We start from the raw sequence: 19,245 nt of genomic DNA, 5'->3' as shown, positions 1-19,245 counted from the left end.
CACTGCTGCTGCGCCCTCTCAGGTTCACCATCCAGGACCTACTGGCTCACGCCTTCTTTCGCGAGGAGCGTGGTGTGCACGTGGAGCTGGCAGAGGAGGATGACGGTGAGAAGCCTGACCTCAAGCTCTGGCTGCGCATGGAGGATGCGCGGCGCGGAGGGCGCCCGCGGGACAATCAGGCCATCGAGTTCCTGTTCCAGCTGGGTCGGGACGCTGCTGAGGAGGTGGCGCAGGAGATGGTGAGTGGAGGACAGACTGCCTTGCAGTGGGGATGCGAGGGAAGCCGGGGTGGTGGGAAAGGGCCCAACCACTCTTCTAGGCATCTCCTGCCAGTGTCTTCCTGCCCTGTCCTCCCACACACACACACTCCTGTGTTGAAGATTTTATTTTCCAGATCAGACCCTGAGTCCTCCAACCTCCCTACTTTACTTCAACTTTCCTGCTGATTCAGTGTTTCTGGAGTGCTTTTCTGCTCAATTTATCGATCTATTTATTTTTTCCTATCCCCCCCCCCCCATCATATTTCCCCCATCTCTTGTTTTTAGGTTTCTTTATTTCTCTTTCTTCCTCCATGCTCAGAACTGTCAATTTCAGGAAGCCTGTCCCTCTAGATTCAAAATTAAGTGCTGCTTTTCACGTCCACAGGTCCTCAGTTACAGGACCCACGATCACAGGTCTTGTTTTCCACCAGGGTACATTTCTCTTTTCCTCTACTAGACCGTAAGCTCCTTGAGGGCAGGGACTGTGTTGATTTGGTTTTTCTGTCCCTGACAGTGCTTGACACATGGTAGGCACTCATTAATAGCCCACATGTGTACACAGCTTGGAGCACTTTCACATGCACTTGATCATTGTTACAGCCCTGACATGGAATGATTTTATCCTGATTTATTGATGAGGAAATGAAAGCTCGGAGAGGTTGAATAACTTGTCCAAGGTGCCAAGTAAGTGGCAAAGCTGGATCTAAACTCAGGTTGTTCAGCCTTTCAGTCAGACCCTGCCCGACCTCCTTTATATGCCCAGCAAAGCTTGTTGAAATGAAAAAGAGATGATGAACAGAAACTGGGAGACCAGGAGAGGTATACATGGGAGGTAGAAGATGTGGGGGAAGGAGATTGGGGGGCTGGTTTAGGAAGGCCTCAGGGGGACAGGGGAGAATATAAGATTCTCAATAGAAAAATGGAAGTTGAAAGGATGGGGCTCATCCATGTGGGTCTGGGTCAGGAACCCGAGAAAGTGTTTGAAATGTGGCATAAGAACAGGTCTTCATAGCACTGACCTGAGCTCAAATCCTGACCCATTACTTATAGGAGTTCTTGACCTTGACACTACGGACATCTTGTTTTGGGGACTGTCTCGTGCGTTGTAGGATATTGAGAAGAATCCCTGGCTTCTACTTACTAGATGCCAGTAGCACCTTCCCCCTACCCCCCAGTTATGACAACTATAAAGTCTTCAAATATTTTTTAAAAATATTTTTATTGATTTCAGAGAGGAAGGGAGTGAGAGAGAGAGAAACATCAATGATGAGAGAGAATCATTGATCATCTGCCTCCTGCACGCCCCTGACTGGGCATGTGCCCTGAATGGGAATCGAACCGTGAATGATTTTAGGTTGATGCTCAGCCACTGAGCCAGCCGGCCTGGCAAGTCTCCAAATAGTGCCAGTAACTCCCCCCCAACAAGAGCAACTGACTGACTGTATGACCATGAACTGGTCACTTGTTTCTAAAAATGGGGTTGATAAGACCTATCTCAGGAGGTTATTAGGAGGATTTAACCTAGATAATATAAGGAGCTGCCAGTTAACGGATGTAGTCAGTAATCAATGAATGTTGGTCCCCTTATTCCCATATCCTGGAGGCCACAAGAAAGTGTTCTGATGGATCTTTGAGGGGGGTCCCAAACTGTGTTCCTCACCCTTCCTATTCCAGGTGGCCCTGGGCTTAGTCTGTGAAGCTGATTACCAGCCAGTGGCCCGTGCAGTACGTGAACGGGTGGCTGCTATCCAGCGAAAGCGTGAGAAGCTGCGCAAAGCTAGGGAGCTGGAGGCCCTCGCCCCTGAGCCAGAACCCCCGCCAGCAACCATCCCCATGACTCCTGGTCTCCCCAGTTCCTTCCCCGCTGAGCCTGAGGAGCCAGAGGCGGACCAACACCAGCCATTCCTCTTCCGCCATGCCAGCTACTCATCTACCACCTGTAAGTCACCTCTGATCTTAGGACCTAGGTCCCAGACCCTTGGCCTCTGCCTCCCACCCAGAAGTTCATCCCAGCAGCACTGTCACTTACCCTGCCTTCCACATCTAGACCTGGAGCTCCTTCTGGACAACTCCAGGCCCCTCCTTGTCAGGCAAACCCCCTCCTCTGCCACCACTCTCCTTTATTTCCCCTTTTTTGATCCCCTCCCCCACCAGCGGATTGCGAGACTGATGGCTACCTCAGCTCCTCCGGCTTCTTGGATGCCTCAGACCCTGCCCTTCAGCCCCCTAGGGGGGTGCCATCCAGCCCCGCTGAGTCCCATCTCTGCCTGCCCTCGGTGAGAGGGGGTCACTTGGGGGGCTCCCAACCATTCCAAGCCTATGACCTATTTCCCTCCTTGTGAAATCCAACCCTATAACCTCACCCCATGGCCCTGGAAATATTATTCTTGTCCTCATCATCCTTAATTCCATCTCCCTAGTACCTCAACATCCTTGAAACCATCTCCCTGGATCCCAACAGTAATCTTTCTCTGATCTCAATAACCCATATCCTATTTCAGACTTTTGCCCTATCTATTCCCCGTTCTGGCCCTGGCAGTGACTTTTCCCCTGGAGACAGGTAAGTTTTGGTATGAGTTGGGGTGCTAGGGTGAGACATATGGAGCTCTGGGGTCCCAGCGTCCACTCTGACACGCCTTCTGTCTCCTTCCCTTTGTAGCTATGCCTCCGATGCAGCATCAGGCCTTAGCGACATGGGTGAAGGGATGGGACGGATGAGGAGACCTCTAGGGAGAAATCTCCGGCGAAGACCCCGATCCCGGCTTCGGGTCACTAGTGTAAGGAAGGCGTAGGAGATGGGGAACAACCTTCAGGGCCAGGAGGGAACTTTCAGGAAGATGGGGGAGGTTAGCCAGAAAAGGGGAGTGGCAGTGTGTGACTGGTACCCAACTGGCAGCCAGTTTCTAATACCAGATTTTGGGAGCAGGGTCTGCTTCTCTTCAATTCCAATCCTGCCGCATCACTTGGTTGGAGTGGGATGGGCATCTGTGATACGGACAGAGGGCTTGACCTCCTCCCTTCTGCTGAATTTAAATCTGAAGGTCTCAGACCAGAATGACAGAGTGGTTGAGTGCCAGCTACAGACACACAACAGCAAGATGGTGACCTTCCGATTTGATCTGGATGGGGACAGCCCAGAAGAGATTGCAGCTGCCATGGTGAGGGGGAGCAAGATGAGGACTGAGCTTTGGGTTTGGGACAACAGTCTTTCTCCTGATCTTCCCTGGTTCTGAACTCCCCCTCCCTCCCCTCCAACAGCAAAAGTGTTTTTAAAGCACTTGATGGCACTCAGCATAGTGTCACTGAAGACATCTTGTTTTGGGAGAGATTTGTTTATCTAGTGAGGTTTGGATCCTCAGCTGGAGCAATTTGAGACTCACATAGAGTATACCCAAGAGCTACAGCGAAGTACATGCCAGACATGTGATACTGTGGCTGTAAGTAAAGGATAGGCTGTGGGCAGGAAGGGGAAGAAGTAGGACTTATGCAAGCTCTGACAGATGCGTAAGAATAGCAGTGAAGGGTGGAAAAGGCATGTCTAGTTGGGGTACAGCATAAGCAAAGGCATAGAAATAGATAGTGACTTAGATATGGCATTGGGAGGGCTTCTTGAGGAGACACTAGAATTAAGGGTTCCAGTAGCCCTTCTGAAAGTGAGATTGGGCATGTAGAGTGGGCCTGGATTATAGGTGGTTCTGAGAGTTAGACAGAGTGTAACATGGTGAGAATAGGTTTTAAGAAGACCAATCTGCCATGGGACATGGGAGCAGGTTGGGGGTAGGGAATCCAGTTGGCAGATGGATACAAGGAGCCAGGTGTGGACTGGAAAGAATAGATTATATGGGAGGGAGGAGGAGTTTCAGGAAAATGACTCTGTAATACAGTAATTTATTGACATAGTACAATACACATAGTAGATGCTGAATAAATATTTGCTGAGTTGATATGGGAGAGGGGATATCAAGGGTGACTTGTAGCTTGGAGGGACTATTGGAAGTAGACCATCAAAGGAGAGGGAAAGTTGGAAATGAAAGTGGGCTTTTTTAGGGGTCATGATGAATTGAATAACGGACAGGCAACATAAGATTCTCCATAGAAGCAGGATATGGGTCAGGCAGGGCTAGAGAGAGAGGTGGATTCAGGAGTCGTCAGTATAGAACTGAGTGAATGGAGATGGGCCTGCAAAACCAGAGGCATAGAAGATCTGAAAGTGTGTCTCCATGGATACCCCCAGTTCTAGAATGGGAGAGAGGATAGGTCATCAAAAGACACCGTGATGGAACCTGAAAAGTAGGAGGAGCCCAGAAAGATTAGCAAAAACTGAGCGAGGAGTTTCAAGGAGGTGGCATAGGGTGAAGTCTAAGGCAAGATCACACTGGCATTTGTCAGGAGAAGGTCTTTGTGGGAAACCAGTTTCGGTGGAATAAGGGTGGTTGGTGGCTATCAGCCTCTGGAGTGAAAGAGGAAAGGAAATGGGAGAAACGTCAGGCTTCCGGCACTCTCTCCTAAAAAGCTTATCCTCTATCATATCATTCACTTTGTGTCCAGGACAAAGACAAAATATCACTTGACATGCAAGCTTACCACCTCCCATCAAGCTACTTGACCCTTCCAGGATCTTTCCTCCAGTCACCCTGGTTTCTAAATAGTCCTCTGAAGAGGCTGGCTGCTTTCCTGCTTTTGCCTCCATCTGCTCAGGGGTCTCTCATCTCTTGCCTGAGAAACTTCTCTACTGGGCTTTCAAGCCCACTCAGATCCACACTGCCACGGAGACCCCACCCCCTGCACCCAGCACCCATTGCTCTCTTTTCTCTCCTTTCCAGGCCACCCTCTACTTCTCTGCAGCAGAATTCTCTTGAGATTAAATCCGATATTCTGGAACATGGTCTTTAAAATTCACAGCACTTTCAGCTGTGCTTACGTCTCCACTATTTTGTGAATGTGCCATGCCGCTTCATGCCTCAGAGCTATTACTCATGCTGTTCTCTCTGCCTACACTGCCCCTCTCTTCCTGATGAGCAGCGTGGAACAGAGGAAAGGGTGGGATTTCACACAGGACCCGAGTTCAAGTTTCACTGTAATTTACTAAAAACTTGGGCAAGTTTCATAACCTTTCTGAACTTCAGTTGCTCATCAATAAAATGTAGGTGATAACACCTATTTTGCAAAAATGTTCTATGAAATGTGATATAATACATATGAAAAGGGAAATGCTATAATATGATATAATATAGGAGAAGTATCTACACATGGTAGGCCTTCAGCAAAGGGCTTTTTTAATTCATCCTTCAAGGTTCAGCTCTGTGACACCATCCCAACTCCCCCAGCTCCTCTTGGGGTAGAGTGACCTGCTCTCTCTCTTTGGAGGAGCATTTTTAAAAATTGTGGTTAAAAAACACATAACATAAAGTTTGTCCTCTTAACCCTTTTTAAGTATACAGTTCATGAGTGTTAAGTGTATTCACATTGTTTTGAAACAGATCTCCAGAACTGTTTCATCTTGAAAATCTGAAACTCTGTACCCATTAAACAACAACTCTCCCTTTCCCCCACCTGGAATAGCATTTTTATCTATCCCTCGATCATATATGCCTCACCTACCACGGGCTGACTTACAATATATTGAGTTCTGTATATGTGTCTCTCCCATTAGATTTTGGCCTTCTTCAGGACCAGGACATTGTTTTATGCTTTTCTGTATTCCTCACAGTACCTAGCACAATGCCTGACACATAGTATGTGCTCACTAAGCGTTTTTGGAATTGAATGATATATTTACCATTTATTGCCTTATTTTTACTTGTGTGCCCGTGCACATGTGTGTGCACGCATGTGTGGGATACTTTATAAGTCCTATGAGAGTAGAAGTTGTGTCCAAAAGCATGTGAGGCAACAGTGGAAAGAAGTCAGGTTTTGGGTTTGGACAGATCTGGTGCAAATCCAGTGAATTTTGGCAGACTGAACTTAATCTCTTTGAGCATTGGTTATCTTAACTCTATAATGGAGGTGTTAATAAAGATCCCAGAAAGCTGTTGTGGGTGTTAAATGTGATAAGATATATAAAGTCTCTGGTATATACATGCATCCTATGAATGTTAGCTATTTTCCTCTATAGCTTAAGCGGTTCTCAACCTGTGGGTCGCGACCCCTGAAAATACATCCTGCATATCAGATATTTACATTACGATTCATAACAGTAGCAAAATTACAGTTATGAAGTAGCAACGAAAATAATTTTATGGTTGGGGGTCACCACAACGTGAAGAACTGTATTAAAGGGTCGCGGCATTAGGAAGGTTGAGAACCACTGGGAGGATAGTAGCTAACATCACACAGTGCTTGACACATAGTAGATATTTATTAAATACTTGTTTTAGGTTGGTGGTTGGCAGACCTGGTAGGGTGAAAGGCTGGCTTTTACAGATCAGGGCAGGGGGAGAGAGATGAGTGGGCTAACTGAACCCTCCCTCCCCTTCCTGCTGACCTTTGCCAGGTATATAATGAGTTCATTCTGCCTTCGGAGCGAGCTGGATTCTTGAGCAGGATTCGGGAGATTATTCATCGAGTGGAGACCCTGTTGAAGAGAGATACTGGCCCTGTGGAGGCTGCTGAAGATCCCCTGGGCCCTCAGGTCAGACTCCTTGGACACCTCCAGGGGGAAACTGATTCTCTGCACAAGGCTTCATTACTCTCTGCCTCACTAGTGGCCTTGGATCTAACTCCTCTTCATCTCTGGAAACCTAAAACAGTGGCTTTTAGCCTCCGATGAAAGCCTTGTTCTAGAAAATGTGTTCAATGCATACTTTTCTTTTAACTTATTATTTTGAAATAATTTCAGACTTACAGAAAGAATTTGCAAGAATTGTACAAAGAACTAGATACTCTTAGCCTAGATTTGCTAATTGTTTTTGCCACGTTAGCTTTTTCTTTTCCCCTCTATATGTGTGTGTATATATTTTTTTCTGAATCACTTAAGTTGTAGACATCATGCCCTTTACTTCTAAATATTTAAGCAAATACATTTCTGAATTCCTGAAATCCATCTATGGACTCCTAGAGGTCCATGAGTCCTGGCCTAAGAACCCCCGTCTGCAACCAAGACTAGGCTCTTCCCCACTGTGACTGTGGGCCCCCTTCTCTCCCTCAGGAGGAGCCTGCACCATTGCCTGTTCTCCCAGGCCCCCTCCCCAACCCATCCAGTGGTATGTACCGAGTTCTGTCCCTACTCTCCCCAAACCTTGGGTTGCTCCTGGGAAAGGTGCAGGGAATGGAGGATTGGAATCTCAACACACTCTCCTCCCTAGCAGAGTTCCAGAGTGGTACCTCCCTGGACCATAGCAGCTGGGCAGCCTTCTCCACTTCCCCATCTTCTTCTGGAACCCCCTTGTCTCCTGGAAACCCATTTTCTCCTGGAACCCCTGTTTTCCCAAGTCCCATCTTCCCCATCACTTCTCCCCCATATCATCCCAGCCCCTCCCCATTTTCTCCAATTTCTTCCCAGGTTTCAAATCTCTCTCCACACCCCCCCAGCTCTCCACTTCCATTCTCCCCCAGTGCATCCCAGTTTCCAATCCCAGCCTCTCAGTTTCCACAGAGTCCTCTCCTCCCCAGTTCTCCACCTGCCTTCTCTCCCAGCTGTTCCCAGGCCACTCTTGTGCCTCATTCCTTTCCTCCATGCTCCTCCTCCTCCTCCCCTCTCCCCTCCACAACAGCCCCTCTTCTCTCTCTGGCTAGTGCCTTCTCACTGGCTGTGATGACTGTGGCCCAGTCCCTACTGTCCCCCTCGCCAGGGCTCCTTTCCCAGTCTCCTCCAGCTCCTCCCTTATCAAGCCTACCCTCTCCCCCTCCCCTTGATCCCTGTGGCCAGGAGAGGCCTTCACCTTTGACAGCTGAGTTGGAGAGTGAGGTGAGTAGGAAACCAGGGGGGATGTTTAAGGGAGCTCAATTCTGGAGAATTTCTCTCCTCATGGACCACACTTTGTAGGCCTCCCCAAATCCTGCTCGGCCACTCCTGGGTGAAGCCAGACTGGCACCCATCTCTGAAGGTGAGGCCTCTGACCATTGATCTTCCCCTGCCCGTTATCCTCAGTCCATTTTATATTCCGCCACTGATTTCTCTCCCTCCTTCCATGACTCCTTCCTGTCTCTCCACAGAGGGAAAGCCCCAGCTTGTTGGGCGTTTCCAAGTGACTTCATCCAAAGAACCAGCTGAGCCTCTTTCCCTGCAACCAACATCCCCAACTCTCTCTGATTCCCTGAAGCCTCCAACCCCTCAGCTGACCTCAGAAAGCTCAGACACAGAGGATAGTACTGGAGACGAGCCAGAGGCCAGGGAGGCTCTGGCCGAGAGTGACCGTGCAGCCGAGGGCTTGGGAGCTGGAGTGGAGGAGGAAAGGGACAGTGGGAAGGAATCCCAAGTGGGGGACAGCTCCCCACTCCTGAGCCATCCCAGCCCAGTGTGGATAAACTACTCCTATAGCAGCCTGTGTCTGAGCAGTGAGGAATCAGAGAGCAGCGGGGAGGATGAGGAATTCTGGGCTGAGCTGCAGAGTCTTCGGCAGAAGTGAGTCTGGGGAGGATGGAGGACAAGAAGTGGACTTGGGAGAGCAAAATGTGTGGCTAGCTCCCTCATGCTCCTGGTGCATCCTCAGGCACTTGTCAGAGGTGGAGGCCCTACAGACACTACAGAAAAAGGAAATTGAGGACTTGTACAGCAGGCTTGGGAAGCAGCCCCCACCGGGTATCGTGGCCCCTGCTGCTATGCTGTCCAGCCGCCAGCGCCGCCTCTCCAAGGGCAGCTTCCCCACTTCCCGACGCAACAGCCTGCAGCGTTCCGAGCCCCCAGGCCCTGGTGAGACTGCAGTTGCCAGGTTCCATCTTCCCAGTCCTCTTCCCTAGTGATGCAGCTTTCTTTCAGGCCCTGGGGGTCTGCCCTTGGTTTGGGGGGACTAGCCCCCTTCTCCCCGTGGCCCCTTCCCTCACTTAGTGCTCTCCCTCCCCATCCTACACCCAGGCATCATACGAAGGAACTCCCTGAGTGGCAGCAGCACCGGCTCCCAGGAGCAGCGGGCAAGCAAGGGGGTGACATTCGCCGGGGATGTTGGCAGGATGGTGAGGGCGGGCCCAAGGGAGGGAGAGTCCAGGGAATGGTATCTGGCTGTAGCTTCACTCTCCGCCCACCCTGGAGGTTTCTTCAGTGCTTTTTCTTTTCCCTCCAGTGAATTCAGAATAGAAGCCATGCGTCTCCCCCACACCAGGACCCACCATGGAGCTTGTGCTCTCAGAATCTGCTAATCAGTACAACTCTGCAAGGAAGACCTCAGCACTGAGGGAGTAGAAGGACAAAAGGGCATGGAGAGTGCTGTTCCATTATAGGGAAAAGCCAAGCATGTGAGAACTATTTGCTGTGTGTAGAAAGTATAAATTCTGCAGCCTGCTACCTCCCCAGCCAAGAGCCAACCACTAAGCAATCCCACCCAAACACAGATGCTTTCACAGGGCACACTCCCAGCTGGGCAAATGGACACCGGAATTAACAGCCAATAAAAATGCTGGAAACTCAGACTCCAAATTTGTATCTGTCAGGCCTTGAGAACTGGGGGCAAAGGCTTATGGGGTTGGGAAGGGGAGGACTTAGAAGGGAATCTCCTCTCACAATAGGAGGCAGGGCTAGAAGCTGCCCAGCCTTCTGGCTTCCTGCCAGCAGTTCATGAGGAAACTGCAAAGTCAGTGATCCACCTCACCATCTCGATCCCACCTTAGGCCTGCACAGGCAGGCCCCAATGGAAGTTAAAAAAAAAAATGAAAGCTGTCCCTTATCCTTCATCTACCTTTCTTTCTAGGGTGGGAAAGGCAATAAAGTTGGAGGGTGTTGTAGGATGAAGGACAGAGTGACCTTTCTTCCCCCAAGATGTGGTTCAGTCTCAAACAGCCCAGTGACCCACCATGAGCTCTCCCTTAAATCAGGTGGAAAGATCTCACGGAAAAAGTAATTCTAGTTAAACATTTACGGCTCCCTGGGGCAATGCCACTATGCTGCAGCTACTGCCCGTGGAGCTTTCCAGCATGAAGTGTCAGCCCCAACACACTCACCTGACTCCAAGAGAGATGACTCAGTTTATTATTCTCAACCTGACCCCATCTTTCCTACAGTCTCCAACACCGCACAGAGCTGCCATGCCCACTCCCATAACAGCCCACCTCTTGCCCTCCTTCCTCCCAGCCCCTGGGAAGTGAAGGGGATAAACCACAAAGTCAGAACATTTGGGAAAAGCCAAGGTTAGATAACTTGCAAAAAAACCCAAACAAAACAAACGATAAGGGCTCAGCTACCACAAACAGCGAGTGTGAGGTGGGCAATGTTCCTTTGACGATGGCCAACTGTGTAAATCCCTGGCTTCTTGGGGCTGATCATTGTCCAAGGTCAGTAAGGTGGCCAGCAATGCAGTGAGCAGGCTTCAGCGTCTACAGGTCATGGGGCATCATCCATCACGGGAAGGGGCTCCAGCAGGTTAGAGACGTGCAATGCCCAAGTGGATCAGGAGCCTGAAGCCCTTTCCGCAGCTCGGGCTCGAGCAGCTTTGACCTCATCCTCCAGCTCATCTAGGAACCGCTCCTGGGACACTGAGTAGAAGGTGTAACCATCTGGGGCGGCTGGTTAGGGAAACCACTTGGAACATGCACATTCCCTTTTCCTAGACTTGCTTCCACCACTTCTTAATCTCTCATCCTCCTAATTCTGTAGCCCTCTGTTCTTCCAAGCCCTGACCCATTCTTTTTTTTTTTTTCCAAAGAGGAAGGGAAAGGGAGAAACATCCAGAGAGAGAATCATTGATTGGCTGCTTCCTGCACGCCCCCCACTGGGGATCTAGCCCACAACCTGGGCATGTGCCCTGACCTCCTGGTTTATAGGTCAACACTAAACCACTGAGCCATGCCGGTGGGCTGACCCGTTATTTACTTATTTATTTTTTTTCAGAGGGAGAGAGACAGAAACATTAATGATGAGAATCACTGATTGGTTGCCTCCTGCACGCCCCCTACTGGGATAGAACCCGCAACCCAGGCATGTGCCCTTGACTGGAATTGAACCCGGGACTCTTGTCCCCAGGCTACGCTCTATCCACTGAGCAAAACAGGCTAGGGCGGACCTGTTATTCTTAATTAATTATATTAAAATAGAACCTTAAAGTGACAGAGTAAGGTACATTAAACGCTTGGCTCCGCGGTTTGATTTTCCCAGATCAGGCTCTTTCTACCACCCCCATACTGCCCTCGACACGTCACTGCTCCCCTTCTCTTGCTCCCACATGCGGTCTCCCTGAGTCTACAGTCCAGGCGGATACAAATAGCTAACACCAGGGCCCCGATGCTCAGGCCGGTCACGATGTTCCGGGTCCGCCGCTGTGGCAGAGTCTTCTGCCACTGGGCGAGCTGCACCTGCCGCATGAACTGTAGCTGCGCAGGAGTCAGCTTCTCCCGAGTCGGGTCAATGCGCTGGGCCAGAGGGGCCTCTCCACTCTTCGCATCCAGACGGTCACCAGCTCCCGGCGCCGCCATATTGCCGCTCCGCCCTTCGCAGTCCGGGGGCGCGGAGCTTGCTGGGAATAGCAGCCCTTCGCTTCCGCAGGGGACGCTGGGAGCTGTAGTCCGCGTTTTCTTTCACCAACTGAGCGGCTCTCGGTCTGAGGGAAAGGGCGTGGGAGACGTAAAACGGACGTGCTTTCTGATTGGCTGAGGGGTCCACGGCCGTTGTGGCGGGAAAAGGCGGTGGAGAGCTCGAGGCTGTGGTGGGAATTGAGTTTTCCTCAGCCTTGAGGCGAGGACAAGCACACAGAAGAGGGGAACGAACCCAGAGTGTGACAGAAGGCTCTGGGGTGACGCTAAGGAGATCGGTGTAAGGGTCCAGTGAGCCGTCGGGGTGTCCACGAAGGCTTCTGAAAATGGACGGACGTGGGAGGCCAAGATTGGCCTCTGTGAGCGAGTTTCAGTTTGGAGCTGTCGCCACCGAGACCATCGAGGACGCTCTGCTCCACCTGGCCCAGCAGAACGAGCAAGCGGTGCAGGAGTCGGCAGGCTGGATGGGCAGCTTCCGGGAGCCCCGCATCGTGGGTGTGAACGCGGGGCCGGCCGGGAGCTGGGTTGAGGGGGGACGGGGGCACCTGTCTCGGAGGCGCCAATTCTGAGATTCAGTGTAGTTCCTTAATTCAAAGAAGTTGTTGTATGCCAGGAGCTGGGGAAATAGTGGTGAATAAGACACACCAGCACCCTACCCTTGATTTCCAAATGTATATTTAGTATCCGTGCTGCTGGGGTAGAAGATGAGACATAGTCCCTGCTTTCAAACCATGAATGTAATCCTTGGAGAATAGTAGGACAAACCTGCAAATGCTTAGGTACAAGTGCGGTTAAATAAGTGACCTTCTAGATAAAAAAACAAGCTTCTGGGGGGACTAACACGGGTGAGGGCTGAGTGGGGCAGGAGGAAGTAAAGGCGTCACCATGGCTTTAGGCCTCGAAGGGAAGGTGACATTTCGTTGGCAAAGACGGGGAAGGGGTCCTGTGAGCGAAGCCGTGGAGGTGGGGGCGCGGGGTCAGCGTGGGCACAGCGTGGCCCGGGTTGGCCAGGGCACGCGGAGAAGGCGTGGAAACCAGGACCAGAGGGCGGTTTGGAGACAGTCCACGTGGGGCCGTGGGCGCCGAGGCGGGAGCGTATCCCGGGGAGGAGAGGAGAAGGCGGGGTGCTAATGGGGTGCGATGAACGGGAACCTCGGCCTTAGGAAGGGTCTCTGGGCCGTGGCGGGAGGACGGATGGGAGGTGACAGGGCCGAGGGAGCGACAGGGACGGTGGGTGACACCTCCCAGCGGTGAAAGGCAGGTCCCGAGGTGGGTGCGCTCAGGACATGAGGAGGCCAAGGAGGCGACTGTGCCGCGGAGACTGGGGCTGCAGGGAAACACCGCAAAACGGAGGGCGGCGGCTTTTGGCCGGGACAGAGAATGACTCTGGTTTTGACTCAGGTGCTCGTGAAGCCCGGAGGAAGGTTCCCGGCCGGCCGTCTGGAAGGTGCGAGAAGTCAGACTGGAGGTCCGGCCTTGGGAGTTGCCGCCATGACGGGACGGCAGCGGCCGGGGGTGAGCCCCTCGAGGGGGAAAGGAGAAGGTCGAGGACGGCCCCCTGGGGAGCGTGTTGTGTGCAGGAGCCTGGAGGACGGAGAAGAGCCGCGAAGGAAGTGAAAGGGGGGTTTGGAGCCCAGAGGCCTCCGGGAGCCCGGGCGCTTCCGGAAGGAGATGAACCGCCGGAAGGAGGCGGCCAAGGGGCCACGACGCCTGACAACGTGGACGCGTTCGCTGGCCTTGGAGACCACCGTTTCGGCAAGTTGGGAAAAGGAGAAGCCGGACGGCGGAAATGAGGGCCTGAATGACAAGGGGGAAGCGGCAGGTGGAACCAGGCTTCCGGGAAGTGAGAAGAAGCCCGCGCCGGAGAGGACGGAAGGGGCGGGTTTTCAGTGAAGAGTCGGTCCGAGCGTCTGTCAGGGCGGGAGGCGGAGCCGGCAGCTCGGGCGGGTGTCACCCTCACCGTCACCTAACCCGGGCCCAGTTTCCTTGGCAGATTAAAATGGAAAATAGAGACAATTGCCCAGATAACTCAGACCAAAACCAAACCAAACAACTGCGCGCGCGCACACACACACACACACACACACACACATACACACACAGAAAACCTCAACGCCATTAAATAATAGGATCGGCTAATCACACACAATTATTCTAGAGCATTGCTTAATTGCTTAAACAAATTCTCTTCATTGGACACTGGTAGCAGAGCTTTAGTCTTTGTACCGATAAGGTTGTGTACATACACCTATGTCTGTCATGTGTTGAGTAGGTGTTAAATTATCTTGTGCTAACTTGACTTTTATAGTTGTTTTTTTTCCCCCTAAGAAAGTCAAATTTTCTCTGAAGACATATGGTAATTTGATTGTATGTACTTCTTTACCGATCAGTGCCAAAAGTTCCCAGTTCTGCAGCTTTCTGGATTGAGAACTAACATTTACCCTTGTGTCCGCCCTCTAACGATATTGCAAACTAAATAAAATTCTATCTGGGGCGGTTCTTTCAAAGAGAAACAGGCAGCCTTAAATCTTGCCAAGGTATCTTGCCCTTCCCACCTTCCCAGTGACTCCCCCACCTCCCAAATTGGGCTCTGTTCCCTGATTTGGAGGATGTTTCTTCAAAACAAGCCACGCCACCCTAACAACCTTGCTCCTGGGAGGGGCTCAGCCACCACAGATTTACCCAACAAACTGGTGGTGGAGAGATGGTGTCCAGCTGTAAGGTGAAACGTGTTTGTAAAGCAATGGGAGTTCTCCAGAGGGTGGTTACTAAACAAACAGTATTATAAAGAATATTGTAGCTCCAGGAGGGACCTTTCTGTTCCTGTCAACATTCCACTGCAAACAGAATATAAGGGTTAGGATTTTTATCCATCCAAGACTCACCCTTGAAGCTGGGGGTTCCCAGCATGGTGCAGAGGCCAATTAGAACAGCTGGTATGTTTGCGTGTAGCTGGCTAAGCCTTTCATCAGCTGAGACCCACAGGAAGGCTCCAGGGTCACTGAGGGGGCTTGGTAAGCCCTTGTCTTTGGCACGCAGTCAGCCTCCTTTTCATGCCTCTGATCTGCCTATTGGCAGCAAAAGGAACTAATCTCAGCTTGGGTTGTTTCAGTCTCATCTTTCTCACCTCCCGACCCCCTTCCCTTGGCCTCATCATGGCTTTTACACAACGCCAAGAGTTCACAGAGTGGTTTTGGTTGCACCTTGTGAATTAGGCTCTTCTTTTCTGTTTTGGCAGAGTTTGTTTTTCTCCTGTCTGAACAATGGTGTCTGGAGAAATCCGTGAGCTACCAGGCTGTAGAAATCCTAGAAAGGTAAAGCCCTGAGCATAAGGCCTTTGTAGTGGTACCTCTCAGAATGACCAATATATCCAAATCTTAAATAAAAAAAATACACACCCAAAATAGTACGAGTTGCCCCTTACCATGAGACCTGGTTTTGCACCCTCTAGTGCAAATGTAAATTTCTTAGCCGACGATTGGTATTGGCGAGGATAAGATGTAGCATAATTTGAAGCAGAAACACCCTTTAGTTTCAGTGAGTGTGGATGATTTATTTTCCCCTTCCTTTCTTTTTAGGTTTATGGTTAAGCAGGCAGAGAATATCTGCAGACAAGCCACAATCCAGCTAAGGGATAAGACAGTGCCTCAGAACTGGAGGGCTCTGAAAGAGCAGCTTTTCAACAAATTTATCCTGCGTCTTGTGTCATGTGTTCAGCTGGCAAGCAAACTTTCTTTCCACTACAAAGTAAGGAGCTGGGGTTGCTCATGGGCACCTGAGTGTTAGAAAGAAACGGGCTCATTCAAAGGTGACTGTGAGAAACATACTCCTAGGCTAGGTGATACTACTCATGTGGAAATTCCAGAGTTTAATTATGCTTCCTAAGCATACCACACACACACACACACACACACACACACACACACACACAATGTGGAAATTCCAGAGTTTAATTATGCTTCCTAAGCATACCACACACACACACACACACACACACACACACACACACACACACACACAGACACATAGAGGCAGTTATTAAATAGCCTGAAGTTCTGTTCCCAAGGTATAATTGCTGGACAGAGGCCATTGTTCATACAGGTCACCTTTTCTCCCCTTGGACTCAAGGACAGTTTACATAAAATGTCTGAACTGCCAACATATCAGCATTAAAGGTAAACTATTACATTTAAAAAGGATAAAAAATTTTCCACATTACTACCCAATGTGTATATAATAAAGTATCATTCATTCAACAAATATTTATTGTCTTCTATGGCCAGATGCTTCACTAGGTGCCATGGCTGCAACAGTAAAAATATTGTCTGTGCTCTCAAGGAACTTATCCAATGAGAGAAGACACATAAGCAAATAATGTGGGGAAGTGTTCTGATTAGTGTCAATACAGAGGGCTATGAATGTACCTCATTAGCCTTGGAGAGTCAAGGAAGTGTATTTAGAGAAAATGACTTCTCAAAGGGGGAAGGGTTGGGAAGATGGGTGGATCCTAAGGGAAGAGGGAGAGGAGTTAAGAAAAGCAGGAAGAGAGAAGGGGGAGGAAAGGAGGTCCAGATACAGGAAACAGCATTGTAGAGGCTTGGGGAGCTTGGTGGGTTTGAGAGCTGCAAGTTCTATATGACAAGCATTGAGTGTAAGAGGGAATTACCAAGGGAAAAGGCAAGATGAAAGCATGGGCTGGATTGTGAAGGGTTTTTTACACTATGCCAAGATGTATCTTTACTCTGACACCCTCTCCTCTCCCTCACTGTTTTTCCTTGCCCAGATAATCAGCAACATTACAGTCCTGAATTTCCTCCAGGCTCTAGGATATCTATACACTAAAGAAGAACTGCTGGAGTCAGAGCTTGATATTTTGAAGTCCCTGAACTTCCAAATCAACCTGCCTACTCCCCTGGCATATGTGGAGATGCTCCTGGAGGTTCTAGGTAATTTATTAAGTGTTCCAGGGACTGTGCGTTGGAGTCTTCCAGAGAAGGCAATAGGAATGTACCCAAGGGTTTGGGGGCAGTGGGCAGAACCCACCAATGAGGAACAGCAGGAAGCTTGGGCTGATTGAGGGAAGTGCTCTCTCTGGTACTTGTCAGGAAAAGAAACTTAGGTCTCAGCACCTGGCTTCTGTTTGGACTCATGAGGTACTCTTACTACAGGACCAAGGAGTTGATTTTATAGAGAGGCATGAGATAAGAGGGGAACAAACAAATATACTCTAATTGCATATGGAGATTTTTCTACCTTTCCCTTTGTCCTTTAAAATGGACTTCCAGCTGAAGAGGTTTCTTATAGTAAAGCAAAGCAACCAGGAAGCACCTTAGCAGCTCAACAGTTTTATGATCCGTGATTATGATCAGAAAAGACCCGAATAATGCTCTTTACCATGCCCATACTCCATCTAGGATACAATGGCTGTTTGGTCCCAGCCACACAGCTGCATGCAACCTGCCTAACCCTGCTCGACCTAGTCTATCTTCTGCATGAACCCATATATGAGAGCCTGCTGAGGGCTTCAATTGAGAACTCCACACCCAGTCAGCTACAAGGGTAAGGCAACCCCTTTAGCATAGGCTCCTTCCAGAAACAGAGTCCAGAATGTAGCATGAGAACTTGGGGAATGGAATTTACCTAGCGAGGCATCCAATCCACAGATAACCTGCACAGGTTATCTGGTTCAAATTAACGTCCGGTATGTTGCCTGGATGCAGATGACTGAGCCCAATCAGCAAAACTCTAAATGTTTTCACTTTTAAATTTAAATGACTTCAAGTAATTATTTCCTAGTTCTTTCTTTATAGCTGTTTATAATTGGAGATTACCTGACTGCTTTTATAGTCACTTGGGGAATAAAAGCCAGTCACAAGGTTGCAACTTGGACAAAAGTGTTTGATTACTGTAAAGTCAGAATAGTAAAAAGCCTCACAATTACATTTGTTAGGGAGACAGAAGGAACAACAAAAGGCCTATAAACCAGACAGGAGGCTCATGTTTAAATCCCAGTTGATTTGAGGGAGGCTGGGAGAAGGTCAATTAACTATTACTTGACCATTTCCTTCCATGTCTAAAAAATCCACGATGATCAACAATTGAAGTTCCATGACCCTGAGATTTGGAAGATCAAATTTCAGCTCCAAAATTAATAATGGTTTTAATCACTCAGGGAAAAGTTTGTTTCAGTGAAGGAAGACTTCATGCTATTGGCAGTAGGAATCATTGCAGCAAGTGCCTTCATCCAAAACCATGTGTGTTGGAGCCAGGTATGCATCACTGAGCAGGACCAGCATGGTCAGAATTCATTTAATAGAAAGCATTCTCCCATTAGTTAAAGGAAAACAGAAGACTATAAAAGGTAAGTGCCAAGACCCAGGATTGAGATGATTGAGCGGGATTTGGGAAAGGAAAAACTAGGTTAGGACTGAAGTGTTCTCTAGTTTTCCTCTTACAAAATTAGAAATGGAGGTCCAAGTTCAGCTTGCTCATTTCTCTTTATGATGATAATCTGCTAACATGTTAAAGTCTAATAAATATATCCTCCCAAATATCACTCTTACCTTTCACAAAACTTATCTCCAGCCCAGTGAAATGTCTAGTAGAAACTTTCCACACTAACACCATCAGGGCAAATGTATCCTAGTGTAGTTTGGCTATTGGCAAACACTGGGGTCTGGATTTAATCTTCTCTGTAAATACAGAGAAACAAAAAAATTTATATTTGGCTTGAGAGACCAGCCCAAGCAATTTGTGCAGTAAAACATGTTGAGATGATTTAGTAACAAAAAATCTCTCTCTATTTCTGAAGGTTGTGGGGCACTTGCAGAGCATCACGGGTATTGCCTTGGAGAGCATTGCTGCATTCTCTTATGCAATCCTGATGCACAGCGTGGGAGCCAACACTCCGGGGCGACAGCAGCCTATTTCTCCCCACCTGGCAGCCAGAGCTCTGAGGGCTGCTGCTTCTTCCAACACATGAAGCAGACAGAATCTGCCAAATAGAAACAGCCTTCCGTCACTGCACTCACCCCTCCCTTTGTTTACTTTATATTCAGGGTACAAAAGTTTCAAGTATCTTTTGAACTGTGTTTTGTATTCCAACTTTATGCTTATTTTCCTGCATCAGAGAAAGAGTTAAAGTGGACAAACCTGTCCATTTTTCCACATCAGAATGAAAATGTAAGATGTTAAGAGAGATAGAATATTAATGAAGTTGGTTCATTTTTGTTTAACAAGATATTTATGGCTTTTCTTTTCATTGTTCCTTTCATGAGAGAATATCAGACATGGAGATTATTATTTACCAAGGGCTCAAAAACTGAGACCATCTGGGTGACCTTGACTGAGCAAGAAGGCAGCCTGTATT

At 49.1% G+C, this 19,245-nt stretch overlaps 3 protein-coding genes across 3 annotated transcripts in view; 2 read left to right on the top strand and 1 right to left on the bottom strand.

The window, feature by feature from the left end:
- Nucleotides 1-9,824, top strand: part of WNK4 (WNK lysine deficient protein kinase 4) — a 14,268-nt gene extending 4,444 nt beyond the window's left edge. Inside the window, exons 6-19 of the mRNA XM_005875788.2 lie at nucleotides 23-239; nucleotides 1,935-2,199; nucleotides 2,415-2,536; nucleotides 2,762-2,820; nucleotides 2,920-3,037; nucleotides 3,302-3,418; nucleotides 6,754-6,891; nucleotides 7,408-7,462; nucleotides 7,565-8,166; nucleotides 8,245-8,305; nucleotides 8,415-8,823; nucleotides 8,912-9,111; nucleotides 9,274-9,371; nucleotides 9,479-9,824. Coding sequence (XP_005875850.2) covers nucleotides 23-239; nucleotides 1,935-2,199; nucleotides 2,415-2,536; nucleotides 2,762-2,820; nucleotides 2,920-3,037; nucleotides 3,302-3,418; nucleotides 6,754-6,891; nucleotides 7,408-7,462; nucleotides 7,565-8,166; nucleotides 8,245-8,305; nucleotides 8,415-8,823; nucleotides 8,912-9,111; nucleotides 9,274-9,371; nucleotides 9,479-9,481 — 2,464 coding nt within the window. The 3' untranslated portion in view covers nucleotides 9,482-9,824. The remainder of the gene's footprint in view (nucleotides 1-22; nucleotides 240-1,934; nucleotides 2,200-2,414; nucleotides 2,537-2,761; nucleotides 2,821-2,919; nucleotides 3,038-3,301; nucleotides 3,419-6,753; nucleotides 6,892-7,407; nucleotides 7,463-7,564; nucleotides 8,167-8,244; nucleotides 8,306-8,414; nucleotides 8,824-8,911; nucleotides 9,112-9,273; nucleotides 9,372-9,478) is intronic.
- Nucleotides 9,825-10,357: 533 nt separating this feature from the next.
- Nucleotides 10,358-11,865, bottom strand: LOC102259145 (cytochrome c oxidase assembly factor 3 homolog, mitochondrial). The gene is made up of 2 exons (XM_005875707.2): nucleotides 11,606-11,865; nucleotides 10,358-10,904 (listed from the first exon to the last, which is right to left on the bottom strand). Exons 1-2 carry the CDS (start codon nucleotides 11,817-11,819, stop codon nucleotides 10,798-10,800), a joined length of 321 nt encoding a protein of 106 aa, XP_005875769.1. The 5' UTR covers nucleotides 11,820-11,865; the 3' UTR covers nucleotides 10,358-10,797.
- Nucleotides 11,866-11,942: 77 nt separating this feature from the next.
- Nucleotides 11,943-18,924, top strand: CNTD1 (cyclin N-terminal domain containing 1). The gene is made up of 7 exons (XM_005875706.2): nucleotides 11,943-12,371; nucleotides 15,115-15,190; nucleotides 15,455-15,623; nucleotides 16,660-16,822; nucleotides 17,291-17,435; nucleotides 18,049-18,145; nucleotides 18,688-18,924. Exons 1-7 carry the CDS (start codon nucleotides 12,203-12,205, stop codon nucleotides 18,856-18,858), a joined length of 990 nt encoding a protein of 329 aa, XP_005875768.1. The 5' UTR covers nucleotides 11,943-12,202; the 3' UTR covers nucleotides 18,859-18,924.
- Nucleotides 18,925-19,245: the final 321 nt, after the last annotated feature.

This window comes from Myotis brandtii, unplaced genomic scaffold (genome assembly GCF_000412655.1).
Source record: "Myotis brandtii unplaced genomic scaffold, ASM41265v1 scaffold469, whole genome shotgun sequence".
In the NCBI taxonomy this organism is placed as follows: Eukaryota; Metazoa; Chordata; class Mammalia; order Chiroptera; family Vespertilionidae; genus Myotis; species Myotis brandtii.
The sequence above is the reverse complement of the archived record's forward strand: the minus strand, read 5'-3'. Positions and strand labels throughout refer to the sequence as shown.